This window comes from Pyrus communis, chromosome 17 (assembly GCF_963583255.1).
Source record: "Pyrus communis chromosome 17, drPyrComm1.1, whole genome shotgun sequence".
Taxonomy (NCBI): Eukaryota; Viridiplantae; Streptophyta; class Magnoliopsida; order Rosales; family Rosaceae; genus Pyrus; species Pyrus communis.
In genome coordinates, this window is record NC_084819.1 from 19,196,287 (window position 1) to 19,217,337 (window position 21,051).

Consider the following 21,051-nt stretch of genomic DNA (forward strand, 5'->3'; position numbering starts at 1 on the left):
ACTTGTTACGAGCAGTTTATTGTCGCAATTTAGCATGAATGCATAAATTAGGTCTGTTGGTTAAATTAATATGTTTTGGTTTCCACACGAAAAATCTCTTTTCTCATAAATTAAAATGATGTGGAATAACATGTATGATGTGGAGTATCATCACAAAAAGTAATATGTGCTAATAAGAAGTTCTGCAAGTCTCCAGCCAATTATTTTTTTAGGTTGAAACATCTACATTTTCATGATATATATCGAAACAGATTGATTCATGTATGAATTTTAATTAGCTATGAAAAGTTGAAGTTCTACCTTAAACAAATAACATATGAAGAATAGTCCAACATACTTGCACATATAAATCACTCTTTTCATCGATATAAAATTTATTCACAACACTGCCAATATATGCTCCATGTCACACCATTTGTTACATTCACATAATTGGCTAGAGTCTCGATTTTGTGAGAGGCGCCAATGTGAAAAGAGTTTAAAGGACTTAAATATAGGAGGAGTCCAAATCCTTATCTAAAGTGCACCATCAGTTTTTTTCATAGAACTTTGTTACTTCAGGATAATTTGAGATGAATGGAAGAGATCCCATATCATGATCCAAATAGTACTCTTCTCTCTACCTATCTCATACTGAAAAAGAGCATTAGCCCATCCTTGTCACTTTCAGAAAATCTTCTCGACTATCTTCAGGCATGGCAATGGCCCATGTCAACAAAACTGTTTGTTTTCACAGATGTGTAGTCTGCATGCAAATGTCAAGACACGTAGACGCAGCTCCCTGTCCCTGCCACCTGTTCTTCCAAGTGTCAGTTCAAAATTGCTATAAATTCCATAGCTTGATACCTTGCCACCATTCAAGATCAGGAGTTCACTGCAATAAACCCTAATCTCCATCAACTTTGAAAAGTAGTACGTAGAGTTTATAGAAGAATGGCTTCAGGTGGAAAGCAGCAATTCCCTCCTCAAAGGCAAGGAACTCAGCCAGGGAAAGAACATGCCAGGGATCCCACTCCTCAGTTCACAAACCCTGATTACAAACCCTCCAATAAGCTCCAAGTACATCACATTGCTTTATTGAGCTGCTTAATATAACATAATTTTCATTACCATCTACTTAACAATTGAGTATGTGTAGGGTAAGGTGGCGCTTGTGACAGGTGGCGACTCCGGGACCGGCCGATCGGTGTGCCATCTGTTTGCTCAGGAGGGTGCAACGGTGGCCTTCACGTATGTGAAGGGACATGAGGACAAGGACGCAAAGGACGCGCTCCAAGCAGGTCAAGGCTTCTGATGCCATGGAGCCCATGGCTCTTGCTGCTGATCTGGGATTTGATGAAAATTGCAAGAAGGTTGTCGATGAGGTTGCCAACGCGTACGGCCGCATTGATATTCTGGTTAACAATGCCGCCGAGCTGTACAAGGCTGGCTCTGTGGAGGAGATCGATGAGGCCCGTTTGGAGAGGGTGTTTAGGACCAACATATTTTCTTATTTCTTCATGACAAGGTAAGTGAAGGAAAGAAGAAAATGGAAGTGTTATTAAACGAGGGTCAATCTCAAAACTTTTAGTGTGACAATTATATACTGTCACTACTTTTCACTATTTTGAGTATGATGCTCACAAAATCGAGGTCCTACCCTTAGAGTTAAGGGGAGTGTAGTAGTTCAATTTTTAAAATTTTTTTATGAGTACATGCAAAATTTCTTAATTTACTGATGTGAAATGTTTCACATCGTAGACACACTCTTTACATCCACATGTAGTGCACTCTACTGTCTAGGGCCAAATAGTGGATATATACGTGTGGCCGTTGTTTTTCACACCCTACAGGGTGTGTAGCAGAATTTTTTGATAAGTAGATATGCAGCAAGATTTTTTAATTTTGATAAAAACCCCAAATAATTGTATGAGAAATTGATGTTTGCTAATTGGTAATGTTAGGCATGCACTGAAGCACATGAAAGAAGGTGGCTCCGTTATTTGCACAACATCGATCGTCGCGTACAGGGAAGTGACAGCCTACTTGATTACTGTGCAACCAAGGGCGCCATCGTAGCTTTCATAAGAGGACTTGCACTGCAGCTGGTTAAACGAGGCATTCGAGTCAATGGTGTAGCTCCTGGACCGATATGGACCCCGTTGATTCCAGCATCTTTCGATGAGGAGGAGGTCCAACGATTTGGGAACGAAGTGCCAATGCAGCGCCCCGGGCATTCGTATGTGAGAATCTCGCAAGTTGTGGTATATAAAACAGTGTCAATCTCTGGGATCAGAATCGGTTTTACGGAGGAATCTCACATCCTGACTCCATAAAGAGCGACTGATATACCATCGATATACAATCGGTTACAAGACAGATTATCGTCTTAAATTTTCCTTTTAAGATGTGGTGTGTTTGCAATGTTAAAACAGTTCTAAGCTGTGATTTAAAGAGATTAAAATAAAAATAATTCAACACCTTGATGTAAAGAATATTCATCTCTTACAAGTTACAAACAAATGTATATGCAACAATCTTGCTTACGCCACAAGAAATCTACGAACCAGCACAGATTGCCAGTTCTTTTCAAATATTTCCGTCAAAAAATAGGAAGACGGAAATTACAGAGAGCAGAGAGAGCTTGTGTCCTACCAGTCAGCAATGGAGCTTTAAGATCTTCTTACTCTCAGCACTTCAGAGGGGAGGTTACGATGAACCGCCGAAGCAAATTTCAACTCCGTTTCCACCGATGGCGGCCGTCAGACAAAGGAATCCACAAGACTCCAGCTCAGCAGTTACTTTATGAACAACAGTTCCTGATAGCACTGATTCATGTGGTCAAGGAAACGTTGGGAAATAAACTAGGTGAACACTAAACAAACTACAAGGGGTCACGAAGCGCTTGTTTGGGACTGCTTACGTAGAAATAAGCACTTTTGCTTGAAAGGCTTTTATTGTAAACATGTAACAAAAATTATTAGAAATCCAAGAGGTTCTTGGAAATGCACTTGGAAGAGCTTCTCTCCGTAAAAAGCTTTTACAACCCAGAAGCGCTCTTAAGTTTTTATGCCGAACGTAATTAGAAGTGTTTTTAGTTGTCAGAAAGCAATTTTAGCCCTTCTATAAGCAATCCTTAACAGGTGTTAAACTGTGTTTGTGATATTTTGCGAGACTAGAAGGAAAATGACGAGACATGAGAAAATGTGGTAAAGAACTAAAAATAAATGGAACCATGAAAGGATACAGGTTGGCAGCAGCGTGAGAACACAACCTCCACCCCCAGCTCCCGTCAGATTGGAAGCTAACTTGTATTTCAACGTTGTTCGGATAACGGTTTCAATTGAAGCGTGGCTGACCCCCATACATTGGAGCAGACCTTGATTCATTTCCATTAACTCTTCTATTTTCGCTTCCATCTCAGTGATGGAGAGATCATCGGGCGCAGACGATTGGATGATGTTAGCCATTTCCGTGCTGATAGAATCCACTGCGTTAAACACAGAAGCCATGCCCTTTGGATGCCTTAAAGTTCTCTCCGAAACACCAGCGACTAAGGCCTTCGTGTTCCTCCCAACTTTTGTGTTGGTAATAAGCATTTTGAGTGTTGTGTTCGATTTGATACGAGTCAGACTACCTGAGCGAAACTTGATCATATTGCCTGTTGGAAGAGAGATTCGTATAAAGATATTGTCAAAAGCAGTAAATCCATTGCATCGAACAAGGTAAAGAAACTAAAATACTCCATATCTCTAACATTTGAACTCCAACAAATATGCCAAAAGATGATATGGAGAGTCTGAAACCAGATACCATTATGCATATTTGAATACCTCGATATTACTGAGATATCAATTCGAATTACTATAATGTTCGGTGATTTAAAACAACAGTTTCTAGATTAGTCGCGATGAGTCAGTACCGGAAAATCCATGATTCCTCTCCAACAATAATCCCGCTAAATTCAGGTTATATTGAACATTAACTAAAATAGTAAAGCGTTTAGCAACTTAACACTTCCGCACTGAATCGCATAATTAACAAGATTTTGGAACCAACAGTAGGCTTGGATTACAAAGAATAAAAGAGTATGGATTAAGCAAATCAATCTCAAGAGAGTTCCTATCTTACCAAAGAAAAGTCCGATAAGGAACTTCAAGGTACAATGTGGATCTGGTACGACTATTTTTTGGGTACTAGTAAGCACTAATGAAGTAGATGCATAGAGATAAATGAATCTCTTCATGTATGAAACAATGTGGCTTCCAGTAAATTGAAAATTTTCCTTTTCACCAGTAGCTGTTTGACATCGTAACACTTTTTGTATTAATCCAGACAAACTATTTATCTAACTGATTCCAAGAACTTTATAACTCAAAAATCCAAGGCGAGAAGATAAGTGAAAAAAGAAGAAATGAGATATTGATGAAGGAAGAAAATGTGTCGGGCACAGGTCACAAATAACATACCGTATGTGCTAACTGTATTGTCGATTCCAGATGGCTTTCCATGGATGATCATTTCACCTTCAAAAGCCCATTTGTTCAGCAAATCAAGTTCACTGTCCCCAAAACTGGTCCACTCTTTGTGGCTCAAATCCAGACTTACAGAATTTGAGAAAGAAAGAAGAGCACCCGAGAGTGCAACACAGAATGCGGCGGATGATCCCAGGCCTGAACCCAACGGAAGTTCTGAAGTGACAACAACAGTGGCAGGTTTAAATCTGAGCCATAAAGAGAAGGAATCAGAGAACGAGAAAATAAGAATCAAGAGTCAAGAACTGAAAGTAGTCGATTATACAAACAAATAACGATTGCGTACCCTTGGATAGATGAATATAGCCAAAGAAAAGCCAACACTCCAGCACCAAGTCCAATGTTTGCCTCTGGAATCTTCAGTTCATCAACTAAAGCAGCAAGTGATTTAGTCGACTCCAGTGAACATGAGGTTGGCACTGATGAGTTGGGAATATCTAATCCTGATAGGACTGCTTTTAATCTACCAATAGGCCATGAAAACTCTAATCCAACATCCTTGAGCTGGAGTCTTAGTGCATCATCACTATCTATGAATAACAGCGAAAGGCCGTCAGTGACAAATTATTCAAAATGAACCTGGACATGAACATATGAACTTTACTATGTTCATATCCATAAACAGATTTCTAATATAACTTAAACCCTATAAATTCAACTAGACCAATAGTCAGGGTCGTCTGAAAACAGATTTGTCCAGAATCTAAAAAGGGCTTCTTTAAATACTGATTTCACGCAATCCAGTAGCTAAATGCTTAACTTGGAAAAAGGCTCAAACTTTTGCAATTGGACTTCTAACATAACTTAAACCCTACAAAATTATCTAATCAGATTCATCCACTAAATAGAATTTCACATAATCTCAAGAGGATATCTTTTAACCACAACTTGGAGCAACAGAACAACCAAATTTAAGCTTATCTCACAAAAAGATACAAGCTTTTTGCGGTTGGCAACAGAGTCACAAAGCTTAATCAGAACCCGTGAACCTGAACAGAACAGAAGTTTCAGACACACTATCATCCTACCCAATAGAACTTCCCAGAATCTGAAAAGGGTTTCTATAAATCCTGATTTCAAGGCAACCCAAGCTGAATTTTTACCTTACAAAAAGATGCAAACTTTTGCTTTTGAATTGGAAATGCCATCATTTGAAAGCTTAAGCAAAACCCATCAATCCAACCATAAAAAAGACGCAAAATCTTTGCATTGGCAAACCATTCATAACCCAAAAATGATATCTTAGCAAAACCCATGAATCCAACTCAAAAAACGATATCTTCCCAATAAGATCCCAAATCAAAAAATAAATTATATAAATTGACAGACTGAAACAAACCCAAGAGAGATTAAGAGAGAGAGAGAGAGAGTACCAGAGGGAGTGGGAAAGCGAAGAGAGACGTAGGTGTAAAGGTCAATGGAGGAAGCCACCGCCGTCGTTCCATGAACAACAGCATGTTCCCCCGAGAGTATGATTTTTCCAGGTGCTCTTGCCTTCACTTCCATTTCTTGAAATTGGTTGAATGGTTCCAATCTGGTCACCAAATCCAAATACTTTGGTGCCAATTCTGAAAAATTGCAGAGAGTCTCCCCGGTGCGAGGAGAGTGGTGGTTGGAACTTGGATCTTGGAACTTGGTGGGTTAAAATATATACGGTCCATTAATGTAAGAAAAGTCGAAATTAGGCTGCTGCAACCAACCACAGTTGGCCTCTTCCATTATTTATTCCAACGCTGCATTGCCTTCTGATTCCTTTTTTTGGCTCCTTGTTTTTCAGGTGCCTTTTTCTCCATGCAGAAAATGCATTGCCCTTCTTTTTATAATTTTTTATGTTTTATAAATAGAGCGTTGCGTAGAAGTGCTTTTTAAATAAGCATTTCCAAGCGGGATTGGATTGCACTAAATTGAATATGGTTTTAACTTTATGCTATGTTTGGTGTAACTTAAGATTACAGAGTTGGATAGATCAATGATATGCGATATTTGTATCTAAATTTAGATTCTCAGGACTTGGGTAACCGTGAAAGTAGAAATGAATAATTTTTTGTTTTTAAAGGATTAGACGTGAAGATATTTTTTATTATTCTAATACTTATTTTGAGGGGATCGGAATGAATAATTTCTCATCTCTTTTTTCAAGATACATTGAGTATTTTCTATTCCGATCAAATCTCGAAAACCAAACAAAAAGTCTCGGATCCTCAAGCTGGCAAGATCAAGTATAAGAGTCAATTTCAAGCATATGTTATGAGACCGGAGTGTGCTTTGCACGAGTGGATAAAATATAAGAAAATTAATGAAAATGACTTGAAAACTTTGAGTTTTAATGATAAGTACAAAATAAAAAGTAAAGTAAATAGTACCAGAATTGACATTTTAGTATAAAAATATATTTTTTTTTTTATTAAAATAAACAGTACCGTGGATTTTTCGTTAAAACTTGAGTAAAATATTGGGTTAACACCCATAACATACCCTCTCTCCTAGGCTATTGTCAAAGTTTAAAACCGTCCTCCACCCCCTCAATAATAATAAATTTAAAAAAAAAAAAAAAAAAGTGGGGCCTTGGGTTTTTGGTTGGAAACTAGCCCACTCACACAACAACGCAGTTGTCGAGCGCCCACCTGTCTTTACCTGTACAAATTAATCAATCATAATCTTAGATGTGTTGAAAAAACTTATATAGGTATTAAAAAATTTATATGGTCATTCATTAAACTGCCACACAGTTTCAACATTGCTAATGTTTTCAACACATTTAAGATTATGATTGATTAATGAGGTGTGAGAGATAAAAGGGGTGTGTGAATAGCTCCACCCCCTGTTTATCCTTTTCATTTGCCTATTTTAGGTTGCTCATCTAACAAGGTAGTATATGAAACGAATGATTTCTACGGTCTTCTTTGGACTTATGCAGTCACTCTGTTTTTGAGCATTGGATTGATAACCAAAGGACAAATTAAGAAGGGGAATGCGGGAGGTGAAAAGTGGAGTTCGGAAATTACTCTTGTGAAGCGTGATATAAAAGCTAAGAGCATCTTCAAAAAAGATAACAATCAAGTAACAAAGTTAGGTTTACTGTGCCACGTAGTAAAAAAGCATCTCCAACGGAGATAGCAACCCAACTATCAAATTGAAGAAGTAGTAACTCAAGGTCAACTCTTAATTCTTCAAGTCAGCAAATTGGGTCCGGCAATATATTTTATTCAAAAGTATTATTTAGCAAAGAGTTTGAAAATAAAACTTGCAACTCAAAATCTTGTAGCCCACAATCACAAACATCCGACTTGTTCTTTGAGAGTGTCGTAAAGAGTCTCGACAAGATTGAGCAGGAACCCATCCGAGCCATGCTTGGCCAACAAGGAAACTGAAACAGGTAGGTTGTCATACATCGCCAGTGGTATACTCACCTGCAAATACGTAGAAATATGTTACAAACTTTCAGCAGGTACTTGCAGCATCGACGAAGAAAAGGATCGTAATGTGTCGTACTTTGCATCGTGCACAAACATACAAACATGGAGAGAGGAGAGGGAGAGAGGAGATGGATTAAAAACCTGGCAGAATCCGGATACTCCGGCAATGGAGAGCAAGCTGAATGCCCTGGCACGAAAAGTTTCGAGTGTAGTAGGATCTGTTTGCAGTTTTGGTGGAGCCCCTGGAACTGTAGGAATTGCGAGAACACCGAAATCCTGAGAGTAAATCAAGTAGAATGTGTCACATATGCATTAGAGCCAATAGGAAGGTAAGATGCAAACAAATAATATGAAGCGACGGATTCCTAAATTTAACTTTGATGCTTGCCAAGATGTGTGAGAGAGAGAGAGTACCCCGAGAAGTTCAGTAAGAGCAGCACGTAATTCAGTCTTGATGGAGTGACATACATCGACATTTTCATCTGCTGACTGAACAGCTTCCCATACACGTTCTGCTATCCCGGGACCTAAGTCAGGTCTGACTGTACTAACCCATTCACCATGGTTGTTCTTGAATTCATACCTACGCTCTCAAATAATAAAATTGGAATTCATTATGAAGGACAAATTGAACTTTTATTAATCAAGTCCACCAAATCAGCACCTTTGAAGTAGACGCATGGCGCTTGATAGGGCTATCAACGATGGTATATTGTACTCTTGACTTGCATTTCCCTTATCCAAGAAAGAGTTCAAGCTTGGAACTCTGTCCTTGACGATGTCCCTGAGGTTAGCATGCTTTATAACATGACCTGCATTTTCAAAAATAATAAGTCAGCTTCTTCTTTCCATAAATTGAGCTTGTCCGTATCTCAGTGAGATCTAATTTAACCAAGTGAATGATGATTTTCAGGTAATAATATGTCTACTGATTTTAATGGTCTATTTGTGTCTTGAAACGCAGGGGAATTACAAATTGGTCTCGATTTATGTCAATCAAAATACTTACAGCTAGTGCTGAAACGGATGAATACAGTCAATTCACTTACCTCCAAATAACTTCTCAACTGAGTCAACAAGTACTTGTTTTACTCGACTGCTTGGAATACTTGAAAGCTGGAAACAGTCTTCTGCGATGATGAACTGAGTGGGCACGACAGGTCCCCTATCAGGCAATTGGAGCAACACTTGTCCAACTCTATTCAAAATCGCGGGATTCCTAGCAAACCATCCTAGATCAGAAGTTAGAGTCAAAAGGATGGTTTCCGATTGCCTAGAGTGCTAGATAGATCATTCACATTGGTAAAGTTTTCCAAATACTATATTTCCAAGTGCATAAAAACTTAAAACACACAAGTATCACGAGTAATAATCAACAAAAATGCAGAATGTATGGATGGCATATGAATCATTAAAGTGGAAGAAGTTAGCTACTTTCTAGAAATAGAAATAGAGATACTTCTTGTTATATAAAATCGAGGGAAAACCGAAACATTACATTTTCTTTTTCACATCCAAAAATTTATTTCCTAAGCCAGTCTGCAATATAAAAAGTCATTGATTTCTCACCCACTGTATCGAAACTTTGTGCCATAGGCGTAACTCCAGAAGTAGAAATGACACCATGAGATGGCCGAAACCCAAAAATTCCACAATACGAAGATGGAACTCTTACACTTCCTCCAGTGTCGGTTCCTGAAAAAGTGAGGATCTTGTGCTTCAACATAAAGAAGCAAGAAAAAAACCAAAAGCACACAACAAGGAATAACTTACCTAAGGAAAAATCTGCGAGGTCTGCACCCACGGCAACAGCAGAACCGCTAGAAGAGCCCCCAGGCACCCTATCTGGTGCACATGGATTTGTGGGAGTACCATAATGCTTGTTCTCTCCATTTATACTGCCAACAACACAATGCGAAATTCAAGGGCCTTTTCCTTCAAGTGATTTTAGAATGCACAAAATCGCCATTTAAATATGTTTACTACGAAAAGAGACTTGTAGCAATCGGTCAGTTGTCAAACATTTTGCAACCAAAACAGTAATGCAAGTTAAAGCATGTGAAAGATAAGGCCTCTCTGAACTAACCTGTATGCCATTTCATCCATGACAGTAATACCAATACATGTGGCACCTCCACTCAAAATTGCCGAAACAGCCGGAGCTGTTGATTCGGCAGCCGGGTGAGTCCTCGCCCAATCAGGATTCCCAAACCCGGTCACATGTCCAGCCACATCAAATCTGCCTCCAAGTTCATATTTCAGTGATAAAAAAAGATGTTCTAGCTTTACGCAGAAATACACACATGAAAAGATAGCACTATTTAGCACCCTCAACTGAAGTTCATCAACATGGTTTCACAACACATATAACCACACAAAGCACATTGATTTATTAGAAATGCTTCTCTGAAAAAGCACTTCTGATCATAAGCCGTTTCTACATAAGTTCTTTGATAAGAAGCAAATAAACTTCATCAAAAATTGAAGTGCTTCTGGAAAAAGCACCTTTTAACTTTTCTTGTCAAATTTACTAGAAGCGCTTTTCGTTATCTAAAATTGCTCTTTCGGCATTCTAAAAACACTCGTATTGTATAAACAAACACCCAAAATCACAGAAACACAAAAAAAAAAAAAAAAAAAAAGTTTCTTCAAGAATATGATTGAACCCAAAATCGGAAATCAGCAAAAAAGCACGAAAGCAGACAAATTTAAGTATAATAATTCAAATTCTGAAGCCTCCAAATAATGAAAGAGTGAAACAACCGAGGAAAATTAAAGGGAGTAGTTCTCACATGTCTTTGACAGCAAAGGTGAGGCCGCTCAGAGGAAGATCACGCGACGGAGACGGCGGTTGTATAAGGATTTTCTCCATGAAAGCTCCATGGTTTGAGTCTATCGCCATCTCTCTCTCTCTCTGTGCTACTGTTCGATCAAACCACCTCAGCCTCAGCAGCTCCACATTTGAGAGACTTGAATGGCACTCATCACTCGGGCTGTTGCAGGATGATATCCGTTGACACCATTCATCGTATTCAAATCACAATGACGATATTATCCTTACAATTATTGGTTGTTGATACGTTGGTCGCGTCAGGTCAGTGGGGGCAAAGTGGAAAATCCGGTGATTGGTAAAGCAGTTTTATAAACATTTTTTTTTTTTTTTTTTTTAAGAAAAACTAACAAAAAGTTCAAAAAAAATTTAGTTTTAATAAAAATAAAGATGTAGTGAATAGTACTAGAGAAAGATAAAATGTGATTTTTCATTAAAAGTAAACAGTACATGACTGTTTCGTTAAAACTTTTTTTTTTTTATATTTTTTTTAAATTAAAATCTATTAAACAAAATTAATTAAACTGTAACAATAGTCGTTCAACTTTAACTCAATTAGAATAACGTTCATCAAATCAAAAATCTGTAACCATTGGTTCTTAACTCATCAAAACGTGCAACTATAGTCATTTTCATCGACTCCATCAAAACTTCCGTCAAAATGAGTCATGTTGGAACAATTATTGCTACAATTGAGTTAAAATTAAGAGACTATTGCTACAATTTTCTCATTTGATTTTTCACATTTGCCCTCAACCTCAAGTGCGTGGCATGTGACTCATTTTGACAAAAATTCTAATGAAGTTGACAAAAAAGACCTTGCCTAGATGTTTTGATGAATCAAGGAACTAACGATCACAAATTTTTAGTTGAAGGGTCATTACTCTAATTGGATTAAAAATAAGAGACAATTGCTACAATTTCCTCTTATTTCAACTTTTATTAAACAAAAACATTTATATGAGAGAATTCAGGCTCTTCCATTTTCCAAATGTGGATGTTGACTTGTTAGAGCATCTCCGATGCACGGCAGAGTTGTATATCCGAAGCCTGAGACGGAGCATCTTTCTGTCCAAATATAAGGGCAAACCACCTCCGATGCACCGGAGATTCAAAACTCATATTTGAGATTCCGGCCAAATTATGTATCCAAGACAAGTACGCACTTTATATCACTTAAAACAAAGATTCAACTTCAAGTGACAGTTCCATACATATGCAGATGAAAACTTTCATTCGCTGCAGTCGGAGTCATAAAATATGTTCAAGTAAGGAATCACAGGTCTATGTTCGGCAAGTTCTCCCTCTGCTGGCTCCGTAGTTACTCCCGGGGCACTCCAACCTAAGCGTTGCATGCACACAGCATCGTATGCTTCAATGTTCAAACCCGAAGCAAGAAATAGTTCCACCTCGTTTACAAAGCGATTGGTTTTTGCTGCCAGGAAGGGCCCTGCTGCATCAGAGGTTGATTCTTGAAATTCTCCTTGTGTTTCTTCAGGTGCTGTTGTTCGACCTTTCTGCTCATCCCTGAAAAATGCATGGTCCGGGTAAAAGTTCAGACGCAGAGATACTTCAATGTTATATTCTTTTTCATCTCATCCAAAAGAACTCAAAAGATGGGAGCAAACTTTGGAACATTATTCAATTAATTATCATGGATGATCAACTCCTTTTTCAAAATCTAGATCGTAGCACATATCACCTTGTCAAGGATGACTTAATCACGCCATGTATGTGGTGCATGACGATGTCAACATCTTCCTCCTATAAGTAGCAAAGAAGCAAGTTAGCTATAAAGAGTCACCCAAATAACTATAAAACGTGTGTTCTGCTGTGGTTGTCATATATAGAGAGGCCACATGCACAATTTTATGATTTAGCTAATTGGACTAGGTGATCCAGTTCATTGCCTAGCCAAAACAAAACGAAAGTCTGTAGGATGTTGAAATGTCCTCGTGTCACCACGAGAGAAAAGTTATGCAGAAGAAGTCAAGACCTGCATGAGAGCTTGGATTTCCCTTCTCAACCAACTTTGGAGCCAGCGGTTTGGCTGAAGATACTTGTGGGACTTCCAATAGCGTGATACGTCAAATATGTCACTTAAGAAACCTAATTAAAAAAACAAAGTTAACCAACTGGAAGACATATATACGGTGACAGCATTTCACAGGATGTAAAATGAGAAACAACACAACCAATAAAATTATAAGAAGCACAAAACCTGGTTCGGTGTAATAACATTGCAATCTATACTTGTGATCCTTCGATAAGATAAAGCTGCAGATATCATTAACGGAAAAAACATAAGTAAACCACAGTTACATCACCGACACGAGCTCAAAGAGATAAAAACAGAAGAATACACGTACCCTGAATCCTGATCAATGCAATGCTTTTGAAAAGAACATCCATCGTAATCATATATTATACAAACATTTTCCGTCTGCGTCAAGCCACTAAAATTCAGCACTATCTATAACAAAAAGAAACAAAACTTGATTGAACAGAGATGCAGTATGAACAAACTGACCTTGCAAAGAGGACACTTTATATAATCCGGCGGGCAAGACTGCTTGCGAGCAACAACTTCCGTCCAACGCAAAATGCACTTGTAACAGAACTTATCTGCAACACAGAATTCGGGGATTTCGAAGACTCAATAGACGACTAAACATCACAGTCACACAGTTTTGTTTCACAGCATATACATCATTAACAAAGACCCATTTTTTCGACATTTTCGCTCATCAACCATTGAAAACATAATACTTAATCCTATCAAATAAAAAGTTAGAAAACTGCCCAACATAAATTGAACATCTACAAATCGTACAAAGACCCTTTTTTTACCTCCATTGACAAGAAAAAAAATGTATGATTATTCTTTAATACGTAATCAATTATATAGAAATTCAAGCTTCATCAATTGCTAAAGCACAAAAATTCATAAAAATATCGCAATTCTTGAAGAAACCCAATTCATGGAACTTGAAACAATGATCAATCAAAACCCAGCACCGAATAAGAGTTAAAAAAGAAAAATTAAATTTGATGCCCTGTTTGGTTTCCGAGAAAATGCAAGAAAATATGGAAATTGAAACCACAGAGAAGCTGAGAGAAAGGAACGTACGGAGACATTTTTCGAGATAAGAATCTTGAATTATGGGTCCGAGGCAGATGGGGCAAGGATTTGGGTCCTCCTCCGAACAAGAAGAAGAGCTTTTGATTTTGTCGGCATTCAATCCTCGCTTCTCCATTTTTGCTTGCTCCTTTCAATTCCTTGTGAGAAGGGAGCCTCTGTCGTCTCCGATGTTCACCATCGGATAATCAGATTAATGCGGTGCCGTTTCGCGAGAAACGACGCTAATAAAGATGTCGTTGCATTTTTCTATATTTCTTAGCAGCTATTTATGTTGCCGAATGTACTAGGCTGCCAATTATCCTATTGCCATTTAATTCGAGAGATTTTCATTCAAATTTTCGAATAATGTCATAAGATAGGCATGTGACATAAATTTATATGAAATTCTATAAAATTCACTGTTCAAAAAATCTCTGTCTATCGTTGCCTAGATGCTAAGCGACTGATCACCGCTCTAATTAATAACTAGGCGTTTGAAAATTAAGAAAATGTGCATAGACTTGTTGAGGTGCCCGTCTAGACCGTTTAGGCACCCGTCTAGCCCACCCAGATCCACTTAGGCACATGTCTCACTTAGACAGAAAATACATAACTTTTATTTTGCATTTCATTTTTTTTCAATAAATTGTAAAAGACTTGTCGAATACTTAAATGAACGTACATTATATGCTTGTTCCTCATGTTTTTATTATATTCCAAGACTTCATAATATATATACGTATATATATATATCATTCTATTTTGTAGTTTATGATGAAATTATATATACATATTTTTTAAGTATAAATAAACACTTATTTACACGAAATATAATATATTTACTTAAATCTGCCATAGGTCCCGCCGCTCCAAGTAAACATGTCATTTGTGTTACTTTGTATATCATTTGGATTAAATTGGCTATTCCACCTATGAACTTAACTACATCAAATTTCGGGTCATCTTTCTTTTGAATAAGTATTCAATATGATTGTCGCACCACACGTGAAATTAACAATCCACTTATGATATAACATATGTCCAACTATTTGCTATTACTAGCTATACTCTACGTCCCTGAAATATCAACCATTTCGTCTCCTGATGGTTTGGAAGGTCGAGCTTCGGAACATACAAAACCGAAACTTCAAGTGCGGGCTTGTTGCTGTCAACTGACGGCGCTGTCCATGGCAGTCCAATCTCTTGATCTCCAAAAGTCATGAGCTGCCTTTCGTCCATCGCACGACTAGAAGGCCTAATGGTGTAGAAAAAGTTATCCTTCGCCTTTCTCAAATCAATAGCTTCTTGTTCCTTTGATTGATCACTAAGAAATTTATAGGACTCCGTCTTCTGCAAAGTCATCGGGTAAGTTTGATCTGTATCGACATCTTTGAATGTAAACTCAACCGGTTTCCACTCGTGTAGTAACTTTTGATTAGCCGCGGTCATGTTCCCTACAACGTGCTCTTCGAATTCCTTAGAAGGATCAATCTTGAGGACGCCGGTGTGCAAGTGATCTACTTCGAGTTTGATCTTGAATGGAGAAGGAGTACTAGTTTCTGCAGCAACGGCTTCGCCTTTACTGCTCCTGCTACTACTGCTAGATGCCATGATATGATTCGAACCTTCGAACAATTTTGTCAGTTTTGAGGTTTGGTATCTTGTGTCACAAGTCAGTTGTTTTGGGGTGATCAAACATGTATTGCCCTCTCTGACTATTTATAATCTTGTAAGGCATGCCATTGCTTAATTGCATTTTCATCACGTGCTATCGAGCGATAACTTCTGTTTAAATAAGCCTGCTTTTGAGGTTTGTCTTCAAATTTAGTAGCGAATTATTGTCCGCGTGAACTCTTCATCTAGTGTGTTTAAATCAGCCTGCCTCTGTGATTAGTGTTCAAATTCAATATCGAATTATTGTCCGCGTGAGCTCTTCGTCTAGCGTTTCTGAAATTCTTTGAAATCGTAAGATGGAATAACAATGTCCAGCTCGGGCAGGCTGTTCGTATTACGTTACGAAAAGAAAGTACATTTTCCAAATGAAACTCACAGTTCTCTTCTATACGATACATCTCTTCACTTGGTTTTGAAGCTTTGTTTTGCAAATTTTCAAATCATTGAGCTGCAATCTCATTGTCTCAACCTCTGCTGCCATTGAATTTATTTCCTTCCGCAAGTTCGCCATTCCCTTCCCTAAACCTTTATTTACTCTGACAATTGCCTGAGTCATCGTTCTTCGGTAATTTGATCCAATAGCTGTCATGGACCTTGACATGTTTACTTGCTCAAGAAGGATAAATCGCGTATTAATCTTCAAGGGTAACCGATCATTCTTCATTACGTGCTGGCGTGCTTCTTGTGACAACCGATGATACTCCAGGTTTCTACACAGACTCATTCTTTCTTCTTTTGTTAAGTTAGGGTGTACCTGCAGTAAGAAAACAATTATATATAAGCTCCTCCTGTTTAAGTAATTGCATTTAACTGCTGCATGTTATCGGAAAATGGAAGAAACATCGATACCTTGAGGTACGTGTCAATGGCTCTATAAAGATTGTCATCGCAAAACCGAGCGTCTTTTGGCAATGCTTCTGCAAGTGATTGGAAATTATTCACCTTAAGGTTCTCATCCTTTGCAACTAGGGTAAGATATCCGTCTATCAGCCTTCCAACCGCAAACCTTTTTGGTGTTGGACTACTCAAAACTATGGAAACATATGACACCACCACCCTTATAACAAGACCGACATCATAGACACTCTCTTTCTCTCCATAGTTCCTAACCAAGAGATCCGGAGCGCGACATTGATCCAGCTTGAAAGCTATTCTTCTTTCGAGCATGTTCAACAAGTCCGAGTTTATTTTTGTCATAAACCCTAGCTTAAGAAGATGAAGTATAAAGTTGCAAGTAATTGAATTCTCCTCCGTAGGAAGTACCTTAACCAAGCACTCGGTTGTAACTCTTAGGAGCTGATGTGTCATATGCTTCGGGGTCATTCTTTCGAGTCCAGAGGTGACTCGCGAGAGCCATTTTGCAGTCCAATGCGCTATACAGGATCCTATCAGGTCTGCTCTCATCCCTTTAAGTTTTAAGGCTTGGACCACTTCGATGAAATGATCTATTCGAAGGAACGAGACATCTTCAAACCACCAAGTGTCAGCTGCATCTTGAAACCTCGGGTTCTCTGCATTGTTTGGCAGAACATTGAAGCACTGTATTTCATCAGTTTCAGAACTAAATGCTTTAAGGTTTGTACAGGCCTTCCAAGCAATAGCTTCCGCACTTCGTTTGGAGATTTTCAACTCTTTAGCGCACGAAGAGATCGATTCACAGCTTCTCAAAATCCGGAAGGTGTCTTTCCATGACGAAAACATCAAAAAGCTCAAAAAGGTCTCGGTTTTGGAAATCAGATTTCCTTGTTCGAAGTCATCACTCATTTCCAAGAAATGCGCAGCACAATATAGCGGAGCTACGTTGGCAGCAGTTAGATCAACCTTCCAACCATAGCAGAACTTGACTACAGATTCGAAAACTTTTGCTCCGCCTGGAAGATTGTCTATCTGGATTTTGGGGCTGGCATCTCTCCCTACACTAATTCTCTGGAATACTAGTCGATTCAAGTATCCACTTCTCATGACCATCGGAAGCTGAGGATCGACAAACCATGAAATTAAACTTCAAAGAATCAGAACCTAACATCTCAGTTTCTTAATTCAAAAGTTCTATCTAGTTTCTAGTCTAAATATTTTCGATACAACATGCGAGTTAAGGCATTTTTTCAGAGAAATTTCATATATATCAACATTTCACCAATACAATTCTTTGATAAAAATTGTCACCGGTGACAAATCTATTAGTATAAACATGGCTGCCTATTCTTGGCAAACTAGTTTCTTGCAACTCAAGAAATTTCCCCGAAAGACCTTCAGTAAGAGCTAAGGAGTATCGTCTTTCAGGCATTGTAGCATACCTTGTGCAAGTAAAAGTTGGAGTCTCCAACTTGTATGATCAAATCATTTACCACTTCTGTCCTAACAAACCTGCAAGAAAAAAAAATGGATGGTTGCCACTAGCCACAATCAAAACCAAAAAAAAGGAGAGACGGGGATGTTACAGTGACGGTATCCATGGATGAATATAAGTAGAGACAACAAGAGGAGAGGAAGGGGTATACCAGTTCTGATTTCTTCTCTCTATAGCTTCAGCAACCATACCGACATTAGCCGGAGTAATGACACACTTGTTGCGCCTCCCACCGCATACTGAAAACTGACCAAGATTTTCTCTATCGGCATTTTTCGTACCTGCAGTAGCCTTGTCATGTCCATGCAAGACAAAAGCATACATTTTGTGCTTCAAAGTATGAACAGATAGAAAAAGGAATTGTTGTTCCGAAGCACTTTTGAGCTCTGGCCTTTTATATAGAACACAAAAGGTTGAAGTATTTTTTGTGGGGTGGGGGGCTGAAGTAGTTGGGAAATTAAGAGGGTTGGTTGGCTTTTGCCATCTGCTGTCATTTTAAGCATGTATAGGTCGGTGTATATCGTGGATGAACTGAAGCCACTGCCGTGATAATATGTGTCCCACGTAGACCTATTTTTAGGTGCATTCAATCAATGTCATAAATTAAATTATTTACCCTTTTGTTGTTTGTAAATACATCAACTTGGGAAGACAAAGTCAAAAGAATTTGAACTTGGATTGGAGGGAGAAAAGCTTGGGTAGGGAGGTACTAATCATTAGCCGGACATTATACTTTAGGAGAGATTTTTTTCGTGTAACCTTGCTGACCATATACTCTAAGGTAGGGCTGGGCACGGGCCGGGCCGGGCCCAATTTTGAAGGGACCGGACCGGACCTAGGTTCAAAGGGAACGGGGCGGGCCGGGCCGGGGATTACATTTTTTAATATAAGAACCGGACATTACCCGGCCCGGTTGAAACGGGCCGGTTCGGGCCGGGTCCACGGGTCCTTTTTTTTTTTTTTTTTTTGGTTGTTTGAAAGAAAAAAAAAAAAATTGTACATATTCACAGATTGCAAACTGCACAGATTGCAATCTGCACAAAAAACTGCAGACTAATATGCAAAGACTCCGGTGAACACAGAACTTCATATCAAAATCTTGTGAACTAGTTAACCTTTTAGCTTGTATGCTGAGAAATGTGCAACCAAATAAAAGGAAAAGAGAAGTATGTGCTGAATTATAAAAGGATATGCAAAGACTCCGGTGAACACAGAACTTCATATCAAAGTCTTCATACCCTAAGTCTGTGATCCCCACCAATTATTTTAATGCTAAGAATATGCTCGTCATCGTCAAGAAGTTCCAATCTTTCAGTACTTGTAGTGGCAGGAAGCCCAGACTTAACATCAACTTCTCTGAGACTTCCAATCTCAAGGTTCCCCTGCACCACACACCTGCTGACGAAAAATGGAGTTGACGGAGACAGAAGGTTCTTGATATGCTGCTCAAGTGCATTGATATCTTTGCCAGAAGGATCTTTGGCAACCTGCATTTTCACAAAGAGTACCATACTTAAGTTATAACACCTCAATTTCACAAGAATTTTAAGGATATCGATCAAATCTGAAACACATTAGCAGCACCATAACATTGCTAATTCCAGCAACAGTTCCAAATACACAACACCAGCTACTCAAACTACGAATACACGAAACCGAAATTAAACGTTTTAATCTTAATCAATATTTACGGGCCGAAACTTTTAGGTGTAAATCTAACAATAATTCGAACAGACTCGAGTGCAAGGTGGAGATCTGTGAATGTAGTAAACAGTATATCAATTAGCTTAGTGCTGAACCTAAGATTTACGAAAACAATACAAATCTTTCAAAAGCTTCGATATCATAGAATTGCAATTATATAATTCATGCTATCACCGAAACCGGATCAGAAGACAATGACTAACAAACAACATCTCTACACAAGACTTTAAGTACACTAACGGAAAGAACTCATGGTAAGAAACGGATCAAACCAAAGGCAACTATGATATTAAAATATGACTCGAAAGAAATAGAGATCAAAGCAAGTAAAGTTCATTAACAAAAGTAAACGATGAGGGTAAGTCAAACATTAGCAGCAGAAACAGATCTAAACAACAAAAGCAACAGAATTTCATCACAAACTAATCAATTCGAGTCGAATCGAAATTCAATTGAACAACAAGATTTCGAAAACCCCAACAAAACCCACTTCCCAAAACCCACCAAGATCCAACCTTTTCAACTCAAAAATCAAATCCCACATCCAAAACAGCCCCAATTAAGATCCCAAGTTTTCGAAACCCAAAAGCGATACTTACAAAGCAATCGTCGTCGATGGTGAAGATGTACTTCTTCTTGGAGACCATGTAGCCGAAGCATCTGCAAGCAGAGTCCTTGAAGGAGATGCAGGACGCCTTGGGACCCAGAATCCGGTTGATATCGTTGCGGTTGTAGAGCTCGTAGTCGAAGCCCTCCGGGACCTTGATCACCTTCGACGGGTCGCCGTCCTGGACGATGATGAGGTGGTACTGCTGGAAGAAGGGCCTCCACATCTCGAGGAAATCGAGGTTTCGGATGGTGGGGATGACGATGTCGAGCTCGTCCTTCAGCAGAGGGGTCGGGGCGACCTTGCTGTACTGCGCCATGGCTGCAGCTGCTTCTCACCGACGGAGAGCGAGAGAGAGGGAGGGAGAGAGAGACGGGTTGGAGTTTAGACTAAAACCTAAAACCAACGGTCATGATTGGAAGGTATGTTTATTTTCAATCTGGGCCGTCCATTTCAATTACAAACGGGCCGGTTCGGGGCCCCGTTTTTCTATAAATCTGGAACCGGCCCGACCCTAGAATGCCATTACCTAGGCCCGCCCCGCCCCGTTTCCCCTATTTAAAAACAGGACCCGCCCCGTACCCGCCCCGACCCGCCTATACCCGCCCCTACCCGCGGGCCCAAGACCCGTTTGCCCAACCCTACTCTAAGGTTTTGACGTACTTTAGTCATACTTGATCTCAAGTTGATCTCGTTTAGTGTGAGACTGTCCTAATCATGTAACCTACAAAAACTTTTGAGTTGAGATCCTTTTTTGATGTACGTGTTCAAGCTTTGATCTAGAAATTCGAATCGTTTAAGAGAGAGATACGGACTGTTCAAAAACTTCGTTTCC

General features: G+C 38.9%; 5 protein-coding genes and 1 pseudogene across 5 annotated transcripts; 1 reads left to right on the forward strand and 5 right to left on the reverse strand.

The window, feature by feature from the left end:
* The first annotated feature begins 933 nt into the window (after positions 1 to 933).
* Positions 934 to 2,315, forward strand: LOC137722163 (glucose and ribitol dehydrogenase-like; annotated as a pseudogene).
* Positions 2,316 to 2,443: 128 nt separating this feature from the next.
* LOC137723553 (mevalonate kinase-like) lies at positions 2,444 to 6,229 on the reverse strand. The gene is made up of 5 exons (XM_068462753.1): positions 5,888 to 6,229; positions 4,801 to 5,044; positions 4,449 to 4,702; positions 3,227 to 3,640; positions 2,444 to 2,807 (listed from the first exon to the last, which is right to left on the reverse strand). Exons 1-5 carry the CDS (start codon positions 6,018 to 6,020, stop codon positions 2,689 to 2,691), a joined length of 1,164 nt encoding a protein of 387 aa, XP_068318854.1. The 5' UTR covers positions 6,021 to 6,229; the 3' UTR covers positions 2,444 to 2,688.
* A 1,307-nt stretch (positions 6,230 to 7,536) lies between these two features.
* On the reverse strand, positions 7,537 to 10,917 carry LOC137723009 (amidase 1-like). Its single transcript, XM_068462163.1, has 9 exons — positions 10,723 to 10,917; positions 10,017 to 10,169; positions 9,704 to 9,828; positions 9,500 to 9,625; positions 8,980 to 9,162; positions 8,595 to 8,742; positions 8,345 to 8,513; positions 8,072 to 8,206; positions 7,537 to 7,924 (listed from the first exon to the last, which is right to left on the reverse strand). The coding sequence occupies exons 1-9, from the start codon at positions 10,830 to 10,832 to the stop codon at positions 7,787 to 7,789; spliced, it is 1,287 nt and encodes a 428-aa protein (XP_068318264.1). The 5' UTR covers positions 10,833 to 10,917; the 3' UTR covers positions 7,537 to 7,786.
* A 1,009-nt stretch (positions 10,918 to 11,926) lies between these two features.
* LOC137723530 (uncharacterized) lies at positions 11,927 to 14,147 on the reverse strand. The gene is made up of 7 exons (XM_068462733.1): positions 13,891 to 14,147; positions 13,291 to 13,385; positions 13,130 to 13,203; positions 12,982 to 13,037; positions 12,757 to 12,869; positions 12,463 to 12,524; positions 11,927 to 12,287 (listed from the first exon to the last, which is right to left on the reverse strand). The coding sequence occupies exons 1-7, from the start codon at positions 14,015 to 14,017 to the stop codon at positions 11,993 to 11,995; spliced, it is 822 nt and encodes a 273-aa protein (XP_068318834.1). The 5' UTR covers positions 14,018 to 14,147; the 3' UTR covers positions 11,927 to 11,992.
* Positions 14,148 to 15,659: 1,512 nt separating this feature from the next.
* LOC137723785 (root phototropism protein 3-like) lies at positions 15,660 to 18,244 on the reverse strand. The gene is made up of 4 exons (XM_068462975.1): positions 18,057 to 18,244; positions 17,853 to 17,922; positions 16,405 to 17,529; positions 15,660 to 16,309 (listed from the first exon to the last, which is right to left on the reverse strand). The coding sequence occupies exons 1-4, from the start codon at positions 18,227 to 18,229 to the stop codon at positions 15,941 to 15,943; spliced, it is 1,737 nt and encodes a 578-aa protein (XP_068319076.1). The 5' UTR covers positions 18,230 to 18,244; the 3' UTR covers positions 15,660 to 15,940.
* A 735-nt stretch (positions 18,245 to 18,979) lies between these two features.
* Positions 18,980 to 20,599, reverse strand: LOC137723776 (UDP-arabinopyranose mutase 3-like). The gene is made up of 2 exons (XM_068462968.1): positions 20,209 to 20,599; positions 18,980 to 19,392 (listed from the first exon to the last, which is right to left on the reverse strand). The coding sequence occupies exons 1-2, from the start codon at positions 20,533 to 20,535 to the stop codon at positions 19,138 to 19,140; spliced, it is 582 nt and encodes a 193-aa protein (XP_068319069.1). The 5' UTR covers positions 20,536 to 20,599; the 3' UTR covers positions 18,980 to 19,137.
* Between the last annotated feature and the right edge of the window lie 452 nt (positions 20,600 to 21,051).

Excerpts from the sequence above, each read along its gene's own strand:
- LOC137723776 (XM_068462968.1), bottom strand. The coding sequence starts at position 20,535 with ATGGCGCAGTACAGCAAGGTCGCCCCGACCCCTCTGCTGAAGGACGAG. Across the intron at positions 19,393-20,208 it reads CCATCGACGACGATTGCTTT|GTTGCCAAAGATCCTTCTGG; the intron begins GTAAGTATCGCT and ends GTGAAAATGCAG.
- LOC137723553 (XM_068462753.1), bottom strand. The coding sequence starts at position 6,020 with ATGGAAGTGAAGGCAAGAGCACCTGGAAAAATCATACTCTCGGGGGAA. Across the intron at positions 5,045-5,887 it reads TCGCTTTCCCACTCCCTCTG|ATAGTGATGATGCACTAAGA; the intron begins GTACTCTCTCTC and ends TGTTATTCATAG. Across the intron at positions 3,641-4,448 it reads CAATACAGTTAGCACATACG|GCAATATGATCAAGTTTCGC; the intron begins GTATGTTATTTG and ends CTCTTCCAACAG.
- LOC137723009 (XM_068462163.1), bottom strand. The coding sequence starts at position 10,832 with ATGGCGATAGACTCAAACCATGGAGCTTTCATGGAGAAAATCCTTATA. Across the intron at positions 9,626-9,703 it reads CCTCGCAGATTTTTCCTTAG|GAACCGACACTGGAGGAAGT; the intron begins GTAAGTTATTCC and ends TCACTTTTTCAG. Across the intron at positions 8,207-8,344 it reads CTCTTACTGAACTTCTCGGG|GATTTCGGTGTTCTCGCAAT; the intron begins GTACTCTCTCTC and ends ATTTACTCTCAG.
- LOC137723785 (XM_068462975.1), bottom strand. The coding sequence starts at position 18,229 with ATGTATGCTTTTGTCTTGCATGGACATGACAAGGCTACTGCAGGTACG. Across the intron at positions 17,530-17,852 it reads CCAACTTTTACTTGCACAAG|CTTCCGATGGTCATGAGAAG; the intron begins GTATGCTACAAT and ends GTCGATCCTCAG. Across the intron at positions 16,310-16,404 it reads CCATTGACACGTACCTCAAG|GTACACCCTAACTTAACAAA; the intron begins GTATCGATGTTT and ends TTCTTACTGCAG.
- LOC137723530 (XM_068462733.1), bottom strand. The coding sequence starts at position 14,017 with ATGGAGAAGCGAGGATTGAATGCCGACAAAATCAAAAGCTCTTCTTCT. Across the intron at positions 13,038-13,129 it reads TGCATTGATCAGGATTCAGG|CTTTATCTTATCGAAGGATC; the intron begins GTACGTGTATTC and ends TGATATCTGCAG. Across the intron at positions 12,288-12,462 it reads ATTAAGTCATCCTTGACAAG|GGATGAGCAGAAAGGTCGAA; the intron begins GTGATATGTGCT and ends TGCATTTTTCAG.